This window comes from Chiroxiphia lanceolata, chromosome 6, assembly GCF_009829145.1.
Source record: "Chiroxiphia lanceolata isolate bChiLan1 chromosome 6, bChiLan1.pri, whole genome shotgun sequence".
In the NCBI taxonomy this organism is placed as follows: domain Eukaryota; kingdom Metazoa; phylum Chordata; class Aves; order Passeriformes; family Pipridae; genus Chiroxiphia; species Chiroxiphia lanceolata.
Genome location: NC_045642.1, coordinates 44,289,108 through 44,306,530, shown reverse-complemented (window position 1 = coordinate 44,306,530; position 17,423 = coordinate 44,289,108). Strand labels below are relative to the sequence as shown.

General features: G+C 34.9%; 1 protein-coding gene across 1 annotated transcript in view; it reads left to right on the top strand.

The window, feature by feature from the left end:
• Positions 1-17,423, top strand: part of CEP128 (centrosomal protein 128) — a 105,572-nt gene that overhangs the window by 9,265 nt on the left and 78,884 nt on the right. The window contains 5 exon segments of the mRNA XM_032690265.1: positions 15-87; positions 6,512-6,628; positions 13,848-13,934; positions 15,331-15,405; positions 16,541-16,673. Coding sequence (XP_032546156.1) covers positions 15-87; positions 6,512-6,628; positions 13,848-13,934; positions 15,331-15,405; positions 16,541-16,673 — 485 coding nt within the window.

Here is a 17,423-nt window from a genome sequence, read left to right as displayed (position 1 = left end):
ATTTTTCTATGAAGGACTGATGCTGAATTAAGAAAGACTCTAGAAGAATTGTCTGAAAAGCTCACTGAGTCCCAAAGACAAGAAACGGTGAGTGTGACTTATATGAAAAGATTATTTCTATTTAGTATTCTAAGCAGGATGTGGCCTTCTAGTTTAATGTGTGTGTTGGTAGTCGGTATGACATATTGGTATGTATATCTGAACAAGATCTTATTAAGGCTACTATAGGTTGTTGTGATATTACCTTTCCATAGCGAAATCAGCAAGACAAGTTTTATATTTCAGGTACTTGTTTCAAGTAAAAGTGGGTGTATGTTATGGATTTTTCTGTTTCAATATTCACAGCCTTGGAGAGAGCTGCGTTTTAACTTTGGACATCAATTTGAATGCTGTTATACTTGTTGAAGCTACCTTTGGAAAGATACAAGTTTTCCCATGTTATGTTGATAAATACTATTGTTTCTTCTTCCTCCCCGCCTCCCTCCCCGTCCTTTTCAATCCTTACCATCTGTGTAGCAGAATGGAAGGAGTCTGTTTAGGCTGCACTCTTTCTGTTCTGCTGCTTTACCAGTGCTCTCCGATACAAGGTGCAAAACCTTTGCCCTTGTTCAAAGCCTATGGATCTATTACCTGATGAGGCTGGCAGAATGAATGAGATGAAGCAAATGCAAAAGAGGGGAATTTAGTACAGACATTAGGAATAAAAATAACTCTAATGGTGTGCATAGCAAAGTATGAGATTAGAGTGCATGTAGAAACCATGGGCTGTTATTGTAGGTGTTTGAGATCCTTTAGTACGTGTTTGTGTTTAAGAATTCTTCTAATGAGATTGCTTAATTCAGAATTGATATGTCCTTGGTGAAAGTGGGTTGGGTAAGAGTAAACACTGTTTTCCTCAAAATTTCCTTATGCAAAGTTGTTCAGGAACTTTTGTCTTTAGTGCCTTTATAACTGCACTTTGGAGTGTTTATCACCTCCAACATTGCCATTCTTGTATTTATATTCTACTGTATGATTCTTGGCAATAAATTGTCAACTTGAAATCTTGATAATTTCACAGGATGAGCTCATGGTAGAAACATTCAGTTTAGTGTCCTTAAATCTTTGCTTTTGTAGAGACATATATCTAAATTCTTACAGCTGTACTGGTTGGTATATTCGGTGCTGTTTGAAAATTGCCTGTGTGTAGTTAGATGTGTGATGTCACTACAGTTCTTCTGAGTCACTAGTTCAGAATTTATTTTTATTAGAGTTTATGATTCTTAGAGCCTTTTTGATGCTGAATTTGAATACTTTAAGACCCACGCAACACAATGAATGCACATTAACTTTACCTGTAAAGAGAACTTTTCCACCCAATATAAAAACCAGACGACGTCTAGGGTGGTGACACAGGCATAGTTTCATGTCAAGCACTCTCCATGGCCTTGAACTTGAGAATCTATGTGCAGTTTTGGTATAAAGACTTACAGGTCCTATAGCTATCTCTATATTAAAATCTCTTTCTTAACAAGACATTTTGTGAGATTTCTTTTTTCTTGAAAAGCATTTGAAAGTTTGCTAGAGGAACGTCCATACACAATGAGACAAATATTTACTTAATTTATGGTTATATAAGATAGCCCTCTTGGATATTTTGTTGCAATCTCTTGGATAGAAGTACATCCCAAATAACACAAGATGCTTTATACATAAAATTAAGTAGATGCTTACTTGAGATGGTGCCATTAGAAAGTGGTTGTAGGCTGTGTCTCTGGAAAAAGACAGCAATGTCAAGTGAAATGAGACTTACATGGAGTTACTGTGGTTACAATATCTCAGAGAGCAAGGCTTATTGTCAGATAAGGAACTGCCCTTCAGAAGATCTGATATAAGGATTTTTGGTACTGCACAGGTGACTTGTAAAAGGTGTAACACAGGTTAGCATTTACCATGAGGGAAAAGTTTAACAATATTTAAAGTGACATCAATGAAAAAAATTTGCTGTTTTTGTGATCTTAATACTCCTGTTTTAAGTATGCATTAGTGATAAACTGGGTCATACAAGAAAGGCAGCAAATATCTGTTGAAATAGATTTCAATTAGTAGGACTTGTGCACTGGAAATAACAGTACAAAGCTGAAAAACAGGAAAGAAATTCAAGAAGTAGGATGCTCCTTGTTGAATAGTAAGCATCCAGCATCTTCCACAAGATTATATTTAGCTGCATGACTTAAATGTCACCCTTGTTTTAAAAAGGACACTCTATTCTTTGTGTTTAATTGCAGAGGAGGGGGGGGGAAATTTTTGATAGCCTAATCCATTTTCATAGATTTTGCTGCTACCTGAAAGCTTTATGTGGAGACATAGCTCTAGTGTCATCGTCATCATTCACATGGTCTGTATTGCTAAAAATGCGTGCTTGAAATCACATTCGAATATGTTCTGAATGCAGTAATTTAGTGCTAGTATTTTATGTCGTTCTTTGTACTGTTCTTCAGCGAATCACTTGTCTACACTAAGATTTTTATTAGATTCAGAGGTCAAGATACATACTTTCATAGTACAAATCTTGTCCTAAGTCAAGGTCATTTGGGACAAAGGAAGACAAGCGAGTTTTAGAGTTTGTTCTGCATGTACTAATCAATGAGTTAACACTTAACTGTTTCTAATTTTTCTCTTTTTAATCCCTGTTGTTGTATGTTACAGGCTCTGTGACAAACTGAGGAAGGTCAGAGAGGCTACAAAAGCAGGGAACATAATTCTTGTGGGAGATAACACCTTGCTAAAATGCCAGTATACCCATGCATGGTGTGGGAAACAAATAGGAAGATGTAGGAATTCATGTGCAGTTGCAAGTCTTGAATGTCTTCGAAGTTACAGAGCTACATGATTGGAATGTTGTCATGAATAGCTAAGTGCTTTCTAGGAAAGATGGACCAGAAAGGCAAGATGGTGGAGTAGCCCATTATGCAAGAGAACAGATGGAATTTGTGGAGCTCTGCCTCAGGGAGGATGATTAGCGAGTTGAGGGTATATGGGTTATTACAAAAGGGCAGACTAGCAAGGAATGATGCTGTTGTGGGTGTTTGTTACAGACTACCTGATCAGGAGGAGATAGTAGATTGGGCCTCAGAATCAGCTGGAAGTAGCCTCAGAATCACGGGCCCTGGTTCTTATAGGAGACTTCAACCATACTGACATATGCTAGAGAAAAAGCACAGCAAGGCACAAACAATCCAGGATGTTCTTGGAAAACATTGATGATAACTTTCTGATGCAGGTGATGGAAGAACCAGTGTGGAAAGGTGTGCTGTTGGACATTATGCTAACTAACAAAGAAGGTCTGGTTGGTGATGTGAAGGTTGGGGGCAGCCTTGGCTACTATGAGATTGTGAAGTTCAGTCCTCACTACCAAGGCCAGCCCCTGGGAATCCTTGACCCAGGAGATGAGGGAGAACGTCCAGAGAAAGGAAGACTTTCCCTTGGTCAATGAGAATCAGTCAAACTTGACCTCTGCAAATCTGTGGGCCCTGATGGGATGCATGTCCATGTGCTCCCATGTACACTCTGCACTGCTGTGAGTGCAGAGGGAACTGGCTGACATCATTGCTGGGCCACTCTCAGTCATCTCTGGAAGATCATGGCAATCAGGAGTTGGTGCCTGAGAACTGGGTAAAAGTCACTGACACTTCAGTCTTCACAAAGGGCAAAAAGGAGGACTCAGGGAACTACAGCTTCACCTCAATCTCTGGAAAGGTCATGGAACAGCTCATCCTGGAGGCCGACTCTAAGCATGTGGAAGATGAGAAGGGGTTCAGTGTAGTCAACATGGAGTCACCAAAAGGAAATCATGCTTAACAAACATGTTTGCCTTCTACAATGGGACAACCCAATGGGACAATCCCCAATGGATGAGGGGAGAGCAGTGGATATTGTCTACCCTGGACTTCAGCAAGGCTTTTGACACTGTCTCCCATGGTATTTCTTAGGAAGACCAAAGCGATTGGTCTGATCCCTGCAGAAGAGGGACAAACTACTGACACAGTGTGCCAAGAAAGTAGGTTCTTGTTTAACACCTTTTTAACAATGATATTTGCCAGCAAGTTAAACTGCAAGTTAATGACCAACAATGGGGGTGTAAGAATTTTGTTATATTTGCAGATGAACTTCAGGTGTGTTGGGAAACAGAACTTAAATCCAGAATCCAGTTTTGGATGTGGCTTACAGGATAAAGCTTAATAGCTGTAAAATTCAACAAGGAAGACTAAAATTGTACTTTAAGAAAAACAGGTAATTTTAGAGGCAAGGTAATCAAAGCTGTTAAGTTTTCTGTGAATGTTTTTGAGCAGGTAAATAGACTTGTAGAAAAATGATATATCTATAAAAAGTCATGTGTTTGATCAGGCAGCAAGTTTGGTAGCCTTTGAAGTCCCTCCCAGCCTCTTCTTTCTGTGCTCTCTGCACAGAGAATATAAGCTAACAATATGCTAGGTATACTAAATATAGTTTCTTGATAAAAGGGTTTTTTTTCCAATAAGTGGCATCAAGATGTTTGGTGGTTTGTTTTGGTTGTGGGGTTTGTTTTTGTTTTTTTTGTTTTTTTTTTGTTAGAGAGCATTATAGCTGTAATGCTGAAATTTCCATGCACCTGACAAATATAATATATAATGCATCTTTTTCAGTATCTTGTTAGAAATAATACAACAATTTTATTCTGGAATAAATTGAAGGGAGTCAAAGGCAAGACAAATGACTTGACAGAGTTGCTTTCTTACTTGCTTTGAGTTAGTGAGAATTTGCAATGAAATCTGAAGTTTGCAGGAATCTAAAGCTTGTCTAGTGCTGCCTCGTGTCATGTTATCTGTGCATGCTGTGAGCTAGACCCATGACAGTGAGGAAGGCACTGAACTCTCCTTTTAAGTGTCATCTTTGGGGGTGATGTTACTTTTGAATTTTTTTTCAAGTCAAAATTATACGTTTTCTTTCTTGATATCTTTAGTGTTTGCTTGTTTAACTTCACTTGAAAAAGATGCATGACAGAGCTGAGAAAGCTCCTGCCTTCAAAAACACCTAACCAAAATTTAAAAAAAAATGTAGAAATGTTACAGTTTCATTTTTTTATTTTAGGTGTACATGGGGAAAAGGATGACAGCTTATTTCCTGGTTTTCAGCAAGGATGCAAGTTTATAGACAGTGTTGTTTTCTGTTCCTGATACATAGTATCATTTTTTCTGTCAGCTGGAGTATTTTGTGACTTATTAAAAGTAACCCTAAGTAGTACTTGCCAAACAAACATCATGTGGTCTTTATTTTTTATACCTTAGTTTTTATTCTGGATTATGACTGCAGAGCTTTCATAACATACACGAAGGAGCGTGGTTTGACACAGTACATTTCTAATGCATCTCTTGATGGTTTTAGGAAAAATACCACATTCCAAACTGTAAGCTTACTATTTACCTGACTGTGCAAACAAGAAATATTTTCCAAAGGATGTATTCTGTTGTAAGGAAAAAGGCTGTTTCATTCTTTAAACCTCCTGAAGCCCAAAATACGTGTAACCTTAATTATGTTTCTGTTGCTGCACGTGTGTTGCTCATGTTAAAATTTTCTATGTGTGCATATGCCTAGAGCTAGTAGAAGTATCCTTAATAGAGCAGGATGAGAACTTGTTCCCCGCCATGTACATCAGAAACTAGTAGTTGAATGGTGTTTTGTGTCTTTCTCTTTTTATCTAAATAGCATTTGGTAATAGATACATTGCTTTCTAGTGGTTGTTTAAAATAGTTTTAAGGTAGGGAGGAAATGATACTTAAATATTTTTCTTACTAATCTTTAACAAAATGAATTTAGTTTGCTGCCTCAAGAGGGTGCTGTCTGCTAGCAGCTTGAATTGCAAAAGTGAAGTAATTCTGGTATTGTAGTTTAAGACTGTGTTCATAATCCCAATTGCTTTAATAACTAACTACTATTATTTGTATTGGTTTGTGCGTGGATTCACAAAATATTGGGAAAAAGGCTTAAAGTGATGTAATTATTTTGTATTGTTACAGTCATTCTCTTATACTTGGCTCTTGTTTACTACTTTTCACTCAGATTTCAGAGCATGAAAGAGGCAAACATTGGTCTGTTTTGCAGACTGGATATGTGAAAGAAATATCCCTTCAGAGTTTAATCAGGCTTGTGACAGAGAAGTTAAGATTTTTATATTGCAGCTTCATATTAGGCTGCACTAAACTTGATACTGAGATATTTACCACTGGAATAGAACCACTACTGTAGAGGAAAATATGCATATACCTAAAGGAGGATATTGCTGGCAAGATAATTATTTGGTTCCCTGCTTCTGGAGTACTCACTTCTGTAACTAGTTATTTTCTCTATCATTCTAAATCTTTTTTAATAAAATACAAGTTCTGTTCTTTTTTCTTTGTGCCCCATACTCTGTTTACCTTTTTGCTGTTGTTGCTTTCAGATGTAGTAAAAGGCACACTAATGTCCTACAGCATGGGGTTTTTTCCATTTGAAGGTATCAGAACGCGTAGAGAGAAGACTTCAGGAGATAGAACAAGAGATGCGTGCTGAAAGACAGCTTGTAGAAAGGCGCCAGGACCAATTGGGACATATGTCTCTTCAAGTACAAGAGGTATGCAAATGAAAACTTCCCCTGCATTTAGGATTTAATTAGGAATGTGTTGCATTTGTGAGCCTGTACCTGTCAAACTGGCAAAAGTGCTCATATCTGTGGCACATTTTTTAACTCTATCAGTCCAGCTCAGCTTGTTTTTATGACCAGATGATACCAAATACAGTTTCAGTTCTTCATTATACTGTCTTGACTATGTTTAGACCTTTTTGGTAACTTCCACAAATGTTCTAAGAACCTTCCCCCTATACCCTTCCTGAAACCCCAAACAAGCAAAAGCAAGTCATTAGCTGGATTTTCTCATTTCAAACATTTTGTTTTCTAAAATGTTTGCTTGCAGTGTATCAACTGCTTGCAGTGAATAAATCACTGCTTGCAGTGAATAGTTTATTTTAAATTTATTTCAACAAGCAATCAAATGCACTGTGGTGGCCAGACGGCTTTTCATTGCTTTTCAGTTTCATTCAACAGTATCTGATGAAATATAAAATATCGCTTAGGAGACAAATAGAAATGTTTATAAAATAAATTAAAATTTGAGACAACTGCTTGTTTCTGCTTGTTTTAGGAAATGCATGAAAAATACTTTTTCTGACTTTACTCCTATTTTGAAAAATCTGTCTTAACATGGTGTAACTTTTTATTTCACTTTGCTTAAGATATTATTTGTGATGTTATCTCTAACTCTGCAATAGAATATTATAGTTGAGAATAAATGTGCAATTTCTTGTTTTTCACTTTTAGTATTAGCAACAGTATACATGCTTTTTGGAAGGCATTATACTGTACAGCGATACTGAGGAACTTTAATGTAGAATGATGCTATGTATTTCATGTAAAGCTAGACACTGTTCAAAGAGGTCATATTTTAGAAGGTAAGATGCTTTGTTGATGTAGATAAAAAGTAATCAAAAAGTTATCAAAAGGATTGTGGTTCTTCTGCTAGTATTTCAGAAAGACTTACTGTTTTATTTTTCCCCCAATTGGTGTCCTAATGGGTGAAAAGAACTAGAGTGCTTAATTTCAGTTTTCATTGCTCTTTAATATGCCCACGTCCATTTCTAGATTCTTCGGTTGTGCCTTCAGTCTGGAAAAGGAATGCTTGGTGAAATGAACTGGTGTGATTTGATAGTGTTATCTACAGATTGGAACAACCTTTTTTTATCCTTTTAAAGGGATGATGACTTGTATCTCTAAAGATTCATTGACACTGCCATGGTTTCCTTAGAAGGAAAATTTGACTTCAAGTGAATGAGTTCAAATGTAGTTCAAAGAATTTTCATATGGTCTTTCATAGATCATATGAATGATCATGGTCCATGTGATCATGAACCTTCAGGCTAGGTACCTTTTTTTTTAGTTACTCATCTTTTGAATTTTATGCAAAATGAATATGAAATACTAAGTACATCCCAGACCTTCCGTTCCCCTAAGCTGTCCAACTGGGAATTAAGATGGTTTAATCCTTTCTGATGCAAATTTTATTTTATTCTGTACATATTTTTGCGAGTTATTTTTCCTGAGGAACCCCGTTCTAAAATACAGCTTAAGTTGCTGTATTTTAGAAAGAATGTAGTTGAGTTACTTTGTGTACTTTTGCATAGCCTAGTTACAATAAAGTAAATGTTTTGCTACAATTGTTGTTTGAATGAAATGTGTTTCTGCATAATTTTAAGAGTTTATTACTTTGTTATTCTGTTTCTTGTCCTTTGTAGTTTGAATTGTGAGTTAGATGGACTCGGCTCTGTCAGTGGCCTCAGTCTTGTGGTGATCATTGCGTGGGTGTGATGTTCTATTGAAGTCTATTTCTGTTTAATTTCTTCAAGATGCTTCCCAAGTAATATTAATGGAAAGGAGGGTAGTGTTTGGACTGAGTTTTGAAATCCTGTCATGTAATATAGCCTGGATGATTTACAGATAAATGCTATTTAAAGCATTTGTGGCTATTTAATAATACAATTTTTTCATTAGTTTACCTGCTACACATTTCAAACCAAACAAAATAAAATTTAACTTTTGGATGTGACCAGTAGTTGCTTTAATTAAGAAATCTTGTGAAGTTTATGTGAGGTTTAAGTGTTATTATTTTTAAGGAAAGTGCAGTGCCCGTAACTGACCACTGCTTGTCAGTGTTTTACCATCTTAAGAGAATCATATTCCTAAATTGCAGTTATTAAATTATATATTTTCAGGGTCTAACTGAATATAACGATACATTTGTTTGATTTTTCCCTTGTCTGTCTTTTCTTTCTATCAGCCTTTTGTATAAAGTGCAAACTTCTTATTTGTATTGTAGTATTATTATAATTATAGACTGATTATTAACCAAGACGATATCTAGTGATATCATCTATACTGATGATATCTCTATACTGACCATAAAGACAGCTTTGTCTATAACATTTTACATTTCATCTCTAAATATGCATTTTTATTTTGAATTTGTTGTCTATCTATGCTGTGTGTAGGTGGATAAAAATTTTCTCTACATTTTCATGTATTTTTTAACTTAATGTGTATTGATGCATTTAAACAGCAATTGCTGCAAATTAGAAAATAGCAATTAGCAAAAAAATCCATGCAAATCTTATATCTTCAGTTATTTCTAAATTCATGATACAAACATGTTTGTGATTAGAAAGGAGAACAAATATGCACATCTTGCCAGTGCTGTAACATGTATACATGGATTGCTTTAACAACCTTATTAGTTGTGTAAACTAAAACTATTTTGAGATTCCTCAGTGCTTTTTTTTTTTTAACATAAAGATACCATCACCTCTTCCTGTTTGTTTGCATTTATGCATCTATGTTCTAAAAAAAGATCAAGTATCATTCTGAAAAATGGGCTTTAAAGAGCTTTTATATACATTGGGTATCCTGGATAGCTTTACAAAATCCTGTGCTTGGCTTCCTGGATTTTGGTGAAATGTGTCCATGTGTTCATGCTTTGCAAGCTTCAGGCAAACAGAATCATCTTTATAGAATAGTTTGAACCCACTGACTGTGGTAAGGCAATGACTGTAGTTAGTCTTAAGGTAGCAACTGGATAGGCCAGGAAGCATTTTTTACTTTTTCTTTGTGCATCTTTATGCTTAGATTCTGTTTTCCCCTCACTGCAAATACCGTGAAGTGCAAGAAGCTGGTGGACAGAGTGGGGTAAACTGATGGTCAAAAGTGCTATTGAAAACTCTTTTTTGCATATCTTTATCTCTGATCTTTTCAGACAAACATAAACTTGATCTGTGCTCTGAGCCATCTGGATATTTTAGGGCATCATTGATACTTGCTCTTTGTCTCTGTGCTATGCCACCCGTGGATAATGGTTTCTGTTTTGATTGAATCTGACTCTTTCTTGGAACACGAGCAAGTCTCATACCTATCTGTCACTGAAATAGCTAGGTAGTCTGTCTTTAGATGCCTGGCTGATACGTCTAGGTAGCACAATTGGACCCATGCTAGTCACTAATATAGCAGGTTAGGGAAAGGATTTTCATTCAAATTAGGATGTGGTTCATTTTTGCCTTATTTTAAAATATAGTGTGAGGCTGGTCTGCTTGTGTGTTTCTGATAGTGTGAATAACTCACTGATCTGTTGCACTTTGAAAGAGCAAATTGCAGTTTGTGGTCTGTGCATTGCTTTCAAATAATCTGGTTTTATTTAAAAAAAAATGGCAACACAGCAAAACCAAACTAAGACCAAACCCCAAACCCTTAGAAAAGTCAGCAGACTTAAATTGCAGTGAAAGGTATGATTTGCTCTTGAAAGATTTTCATAAGTTGGAAAGATTGAGAATTTTTGTTACAGAATCCTCCACATAGTTTTCCTTAAGCATAGGGAAAATTCATCTGTCTAGCAGGGAGTAAATAATTTTATCTTTTTGAAGTTTTGGGGTTTGATATATTCTGTATTCATATGGATGAGGTATACTGAGTTGAGGTGTACCAGTTAGGTTTGTATTCTAATACTGTCTTATGCTAGTGAGCTCTTTATAAAGACCTGTAAGAAATTTTCTCTTTGGTCAAATCAGAAGTTCATCTAACCTGACCACCTAGGCAGGCAGTGGAATATCTAGCTGGTTCATCCCGAAACCATGCTATGAAGACCTCTTTACATGGAAGTTCTCTGTTTTCTTGTTTTCTCCTCTATACCTGCCCCCTCCAAAGCCTCATCAACCTCCTTGTCAGCCTCCTCCTGACAACCTGGATACTAATGCTTTAAAAAGAAGGATCTTGGTGGGCGAATCCTGTTGACTGTAGGCCTGTAACCATTCCTTGGTGCTTCAGCTCTTCTGTGCAATGTCTGCCTGCTGCTTGGGAGCCATCTAGGAGGAGTATGTGCTGGGACTGTTGTCCTTAGCATCCCCTTCCTAGTTCCCAAATTTGGCATTTGACTCCCCCAAACCCTTCTTTCGAGACAACAAATGAAATCAAAGAATCAGTGGGGTCTTCACGTCTTGTTTGTTTCTTTCTTTTTTACCAAGAGAAAGCTTACATAGCGATATCTTTAGTGGATAAAAACAAGAATGGCGCAAACCAGGAAGAGAGAATTATTTAAAAAGGAGTACAGGAAGGAGGCAAAACATAGAATTAACTATTACCTATGCAATTTCTGAATTGTCAGTAACAACTGATGTTCATCGGGCTGTGATGACCAGATGTTTCCATTTCTTAATGACATTTTGACTGATTAATTGATTTCCTACCTAACACCTACTGGAATGATGCATGTTTCTCAGTTGAAGCAGTGCATATGTAGTATGTTTAACTTCTTATAACATCACATTCTTTTTGTAGTATTTTAACTCTAGTATATATATATGAGCTGTTTTCTTCCTTAAAATGAAATATCTATGGGCTATTTTTACAATATGCAGAAAACAAAACTGAATGTTATATTTGTAGTATCAGTTACAGGAAATACTGCCTTTTTATTTGAAATTATTGCTATTTAATAGCCTAAATATCAGTCAGTGATCCTGATAAGTTGAAATGGCATATTTATTTCTGTGGTTTCTTCTTGGAATTGGGATGTTCTACAGATGCAGAGACATACTTTTTGCCTTCAGCAGGAAAATCTTGGAAAATTTTACTAGTATTTCTAATTTCAGCCCAGCTTTAGTATTTTTTTTATGATGCTCACATCTCTAGGCAAATCTGCACATAAAAATGCGCATTTTTGATACTGTGTTAATTCTTAATTTAGTCCCAAAATGTGGTTGGCATAAAGTTGACTGTATATAACAGAACTTCCAATTTTGCTAGTAAGAATGAAACTCAATTGGAGGTAGTACACATCATATATTCAAAGTAGACTGTTCAGAACTGGTACTTCTAGTCATTAAAATAAACAAAACAAAACAAACCACTCAAAGAAACAGAAAGAAACCTAAAGAAAAACCCCAACCCAAAACCCAGCCAACTTGTGCAATAATGGCATTAGTTGAAGTGATGCTCTTTGACTTTTGTTTACATAGCTTTTTGGGACTTCTACCGAGAGTCTTTTTGAGTAAAATATGTGCAGTGTTGAGTTTTATAGTTGACTGGAATGATTTATTTAAATCTCTACTGAATACCTAGGGAAATATCTTAAATATGTTACAGTCTTCTAGTATCTGATTAGGGATCAGTATGACTAAAAGTGTAACTTGATGTAGCATAATATTTTCAGTGACATAGGTATGATTAATATCTTCCACAGTCTCAGTTTTTAATGTAAGCTGTTCAAGCAGGAGAGTAACCCAGACTATACTGAAACCCTTATGTTTCCTGAGGTGAGGATGTAAGAGTGAGATAAATTTATAAATCCATTTATTTTCTCTAAAAAACTACTTATAAAAGCAAAACTTCTAAAGCTGAAGGCCTGGCTTCATTGAAGTTGATTAATATCTTGCACTCTGTTTACATACTATGAAATTGTTCTCCACTATACAGTGGAGAGAAAATGTTCAAAAACTGAATGATATTGCACTATTAATAGAGGCAAATTTCAGGGATATTTGTTAAAAGAGATATTCCTTTAAAATATAAAATGAAAATGCTGCTTGGGAAGAGCAGACTGGGAAAAAGACATTTAATTCTCTACAGGCTATGTTTTTTGTTGTTCTGTTGTAGTTTTAGCAACGAATTGTGAAAGGAATAGATGTACTTATGCTTCATTATATGAGATGAAAGTAAAAGATTTGTGCTAAGGTCTCTAATTAATTGATTTGTGACTAGTGTGAAAGACAGATGGTCATGTTGTGCGGATAAAGAACATGATTTATTAACAGTTGATCAAATTCATGGTGAACTATCAGTATATGGCTACTGATCTCTCTCATTTAAAATGAGCCAATGACATTGTTATGGCTTAAGATATCCAAACTTGGGTTATGTATGTTGCAAATTGTACATGTCATTAATGTCTGTCATGCCTAATGCTTCCTTTGCCAGTGGTTGTCTGTGTTCTGCAAATAATGTTGGTTTGCAGAGGGAAAAGATTTTGAAATTGATATTCAAGGCAATATTATTTTTGTAAGATACTTTACAAAATGTACATATGTGGTTTTAGATACCTCAGTCCGAGAGGGAACAGGAAAAGTCCCCATGGATTTGTTTTGTTTGCTTTTTGTTGTTGTTGTTGTTGTCAAAGTAGGGCACATCAATGTCAATAACTTTTGATTGGGAATGTTTCGGTTGATTCAGTTGTAATACTGCGATTTTAAGCATCTGCCCAGATTTAGATAAAAATAACCTTTTCCTTTTTTTTTTTTTCTGAGTTCCAACACAAACTGTGGTAGTGTTTTCTTTACTACAGTGCACTGTATCATTGTTTTTCATAACATGCACACCTTATATTAGAAAATATATCCATCTTCTCTGATATGTGCACAACTAATCTGTAGAGGATCTGCCTTTTAGACCTTCATCTCAAGGTGTTTGGGGTCAACCTTAAGTGTCTGGAGCTCTATACGTCGGAAGGATGTTAGTGCTAGTTTAGACTTTTTATTTGTCCCTGTTCTCTGCATGGGTGTGTTTATGTATACATGGACTTATATTTATTTTTTCATAACAATATACATTGACTCTACATGGAAATACTAGAAGCAGACAGACAGCATTTGTCTAGATCTTCTTTCTTAAATGTGTCAGCAGATTTTTTAATTTTGACAGCCTTAGAAAGACAGCTTCTGTAACCTTTGTAATGAAGTTTACAATGTATGTTTCTCCTCTAAAGGCTTTAAGGAAGCAAGATGCTAAAGCAGCTGAAACAGAAGAACTCATGAAAAACAAACTTGTGAAATACGAAAGTGAAAAAAACCAAGTAAGACTTAATTTTTTCCTTTTTGGTTGGTTTTAAATGAGTTTATAGTGTCATCTGTTACAGTATATGCTTCATTTTCAGAAAAACCAGCAGGATAAAACTTACTTTACTCTTAAGAATACAAGGTTTGGGTTTTTCTCTGCATCAGAGGCACTGTGAATATAGCTATGCTGAACTTGTGTCTCTCTTTCAAAGCTTAGTTGTAGTGTGTTACTTCTAATGACTCTTCCATCCTGCTAGGCAGACAGATTTATAACTTGGGGATTATCCTTGATTTCTTTCTCTGATTTGCCTCTAAATTTATACGTAGTCTGCTGTTGCTTATTTACAGCAGCTCAAAGGTGCGTCTTTTCTTCATCTCTGCAACTAACTTATGCTGGTTATTTTGCACCATAGTTATTATTAATTGCTCTTACTGAATATGTTGCCATATTGCTCTCTTCCTGTTCATAGAAAACAAGATATCTTGTATTTCTAGCAGGATTCTAGGGCTGTAGTTATACCCCTTTATGCTAAACCTTTATGGAGTATTTTATGTTATGTTGCTCTCTTCATGCCCTTAATGCTGGTCTTGTTTACTTTGCCGATTTGCCAACCTCTCAACATCCTCTTTGAGATTGCTATCTCAACAATAACAATTTCTGCTGTCAAAATCTATATTTATTTCCATGTGGATCTTTGAACTATTTATGGTAGAAGTCAGAAAATATTTTGTAGATTTTGCTTTCTGTTTTTTTTCCAAATGGTCCTAAGTTTGACTATATCTGATTATCACAGTTTTAATATTATGTTTTTAGGAAAACTGCTAATTTTATGAAATTCAGGGCACTTCAGTTTTTAAGTCATCTTGTTTCCAGAATAATTCAAATATATCATCTTGTACAACACAGAAAAAACACAGATTTTAGTAATTACCAGTTGTACCAATGCATGTCATCTTTAACACTTCTATGAATAAACTATGTAACAAAGGTGTCTTCAAATACTAAATGTTCATTTTGAGTTTGAAAGTATGTTTCAAGTCCAGAGACAATGTTTTTGAAACTTGATCTTCCGTTATTTTACTTTTAACCCAGTAAAAATTTACTTTTGTGCTTTTTTTGTTCTGGATAATACAAATGACTTTGTATCTTCATGTGATACAGAATATTGTGCAAAAATTATAGACTACTAGTTAAATTCTCTTCATGTAATTTAAATAAATGTAGCAGGGATTTTGTAGAAATAAAAGTTTGCTTTAAGATTTTGGACAAATAAAAATATTGTGTATATTATACCTTGTTTTAAATAGATGCTTATATAGATTAATTTGTGTCAGAATTAAATATTTAAAATACCTTTTTATGCTATGATGCATACATTGCTTTTCTGTCTTCATCACCCTCTGAAATGAAAGCTTGAGCAGGAATTGGAGCAGTCTCGGAAAAAGTTGAGTGAATCTGAAGGCAGTAGAGAAGTTCTTTTGCATCAGGTAACTGCTTTGGCGTGGTAAAAATCTTAAAGTTTTCATATTACGTTGTGTCTGAGTCTTTTTGCTTAATCTTCCTATTTCATACTCTGCTAACATTGTTTTGTGAGGGGAAAAAAGAAGATACAGATTTAAGTGTCTAAAATGTGTGGACTGAGCTCTTGTTATACTTTTTCTGCTTTCCAAACTTTTATGTATATATGTTCATATATAGTAATTATAGTAGTGGTAGCAATGGTACGTTTCAGTACATAAACATATTATTTGTAACTCCTTTTCATAGTGTGCTTTAGAAAAACTTCTATATTAGTAATTATTGTTATGCAAAGTGCATGCTATAATTGGTGAATTCAGATAAATGAATGACCTAGAAGTATTTGCTGTATTGCTGTATTATAATGTGATAAAAATATATAAGGAAATATCTGAAAAACTAAAGTGTCCTCTAAACAGTAGCTATTGATGCACATATGATTAAACTTAGAATAGGAAGGGGGCAATTGGTATACTTATATTTTAGCATTAGTTGTTTGACTTGTGTACCTAGCAGAAGTTTGAGTTGGCTGTATTACTGCTTTGAATTTAACTCACTGTGCATGAAATATAGAGTAATAAGAATTAGAGGTATTTTTCTCCAATTCAATTTTAGCGTGTCTTATTTTCTTTATTTTCCTGTATCATGACACCTTCTTTGTAAGTGCTCTCTGTATATGATCGAAAGAAAATGTTAAAAGGCTCAGTGCATGATAAGAATAAATACATTGTATTTTTAAGGAGCACAATTTAAATGAAATACGTTGTTTATTAACAACAACAAATATTGTGATATTTTCACTAGCTATGTAAAAAGAGTTGTAACATATACTATAGTAGCATTTTGTTTGGTTTAGAGAAATTAATGTGCAACTGTGGTAAACATAACAAATTAAAATGTTTCCTTTCATTTTGAAAAATCACTTTGTGGCCTGTAATTAGGAAGTAATTTGTCTTTTTGTTTACGATCTACAGTAATCTCAAGATTCACTTATAAATATTATTTGTGTGTAGTATTATTTCTTTTAGTGCTTGATAAAAGTCTGCTGTTTGCTTCTTCATTCTGTTTTTTATTAAACGTCTGATACTTGTACATACATTTTAGATTGAGGATCTTCGTTCCCAACTTCTGAGAGCAGAAGAAGACCGTGTAGAATTGCAACATCAAATTTCACAAGCTGCTATGCATCGCCAAAGCTACCAGGATGTACAAGATGATGACAGGAGAGTTAGAGCAGGTACAACTCATATTTTGCACTTGAAGCCTACAAATTAGTAAGACCGGACATTAACTGTCTTAGAATTGCAGTCTAATTCTTCTGTTGTTTCAGCAAAAGCAGCTACTTAATTCCCTCAGATTTAAATTAATAAGTATTGGCACCTGAATATTAACAGACAAATAGCAATGATGGTTAATTTAGGATTAAATATCTTAATTTGCATGCTTAAAACAGATGAGACAATTTCAGCAAACTGGATAGTATTTTTACAGAAGAAAAACATTTGTATTATTTTTAACTAATAATTTTTCAGAAACCTTGCATTTCAGTCCTTTTGTAGTTTGAATTCTGCCATCTTGAAAATCATAGCACAAGTCATTTACTAGGTAGTTAATAAGGCTGAGGACTTTCTGGTAGAATTTCTAAGGAACAATATGTTCCTGAGTGGTTAAGAAAATTTTCCTGTATGGTGCAGCCAGGGCTTCTGTTTGTAGTATGTTGGAGTTTTAGAGTTGGAATAACTTTATTTAGAAGAAAAATACTTTAAACCATTTCAAGATATAATTGCATCTTAAGTTACCAGTTTAGCAAGGTCTTAACTTAATTGTTAGTTATCTATCTGTATTTAAACTTTTCAAGCATAATCAGAAAGGCATTAGAGAAAGTCTTTATCTTTCTCCTTATTAGCATGGAAATGTATTACTCAAAATAATACAGGAATAGTGTCCAAGTCCAGTGTTTATGTGAATGTTTAATTGGTTTGGCTAA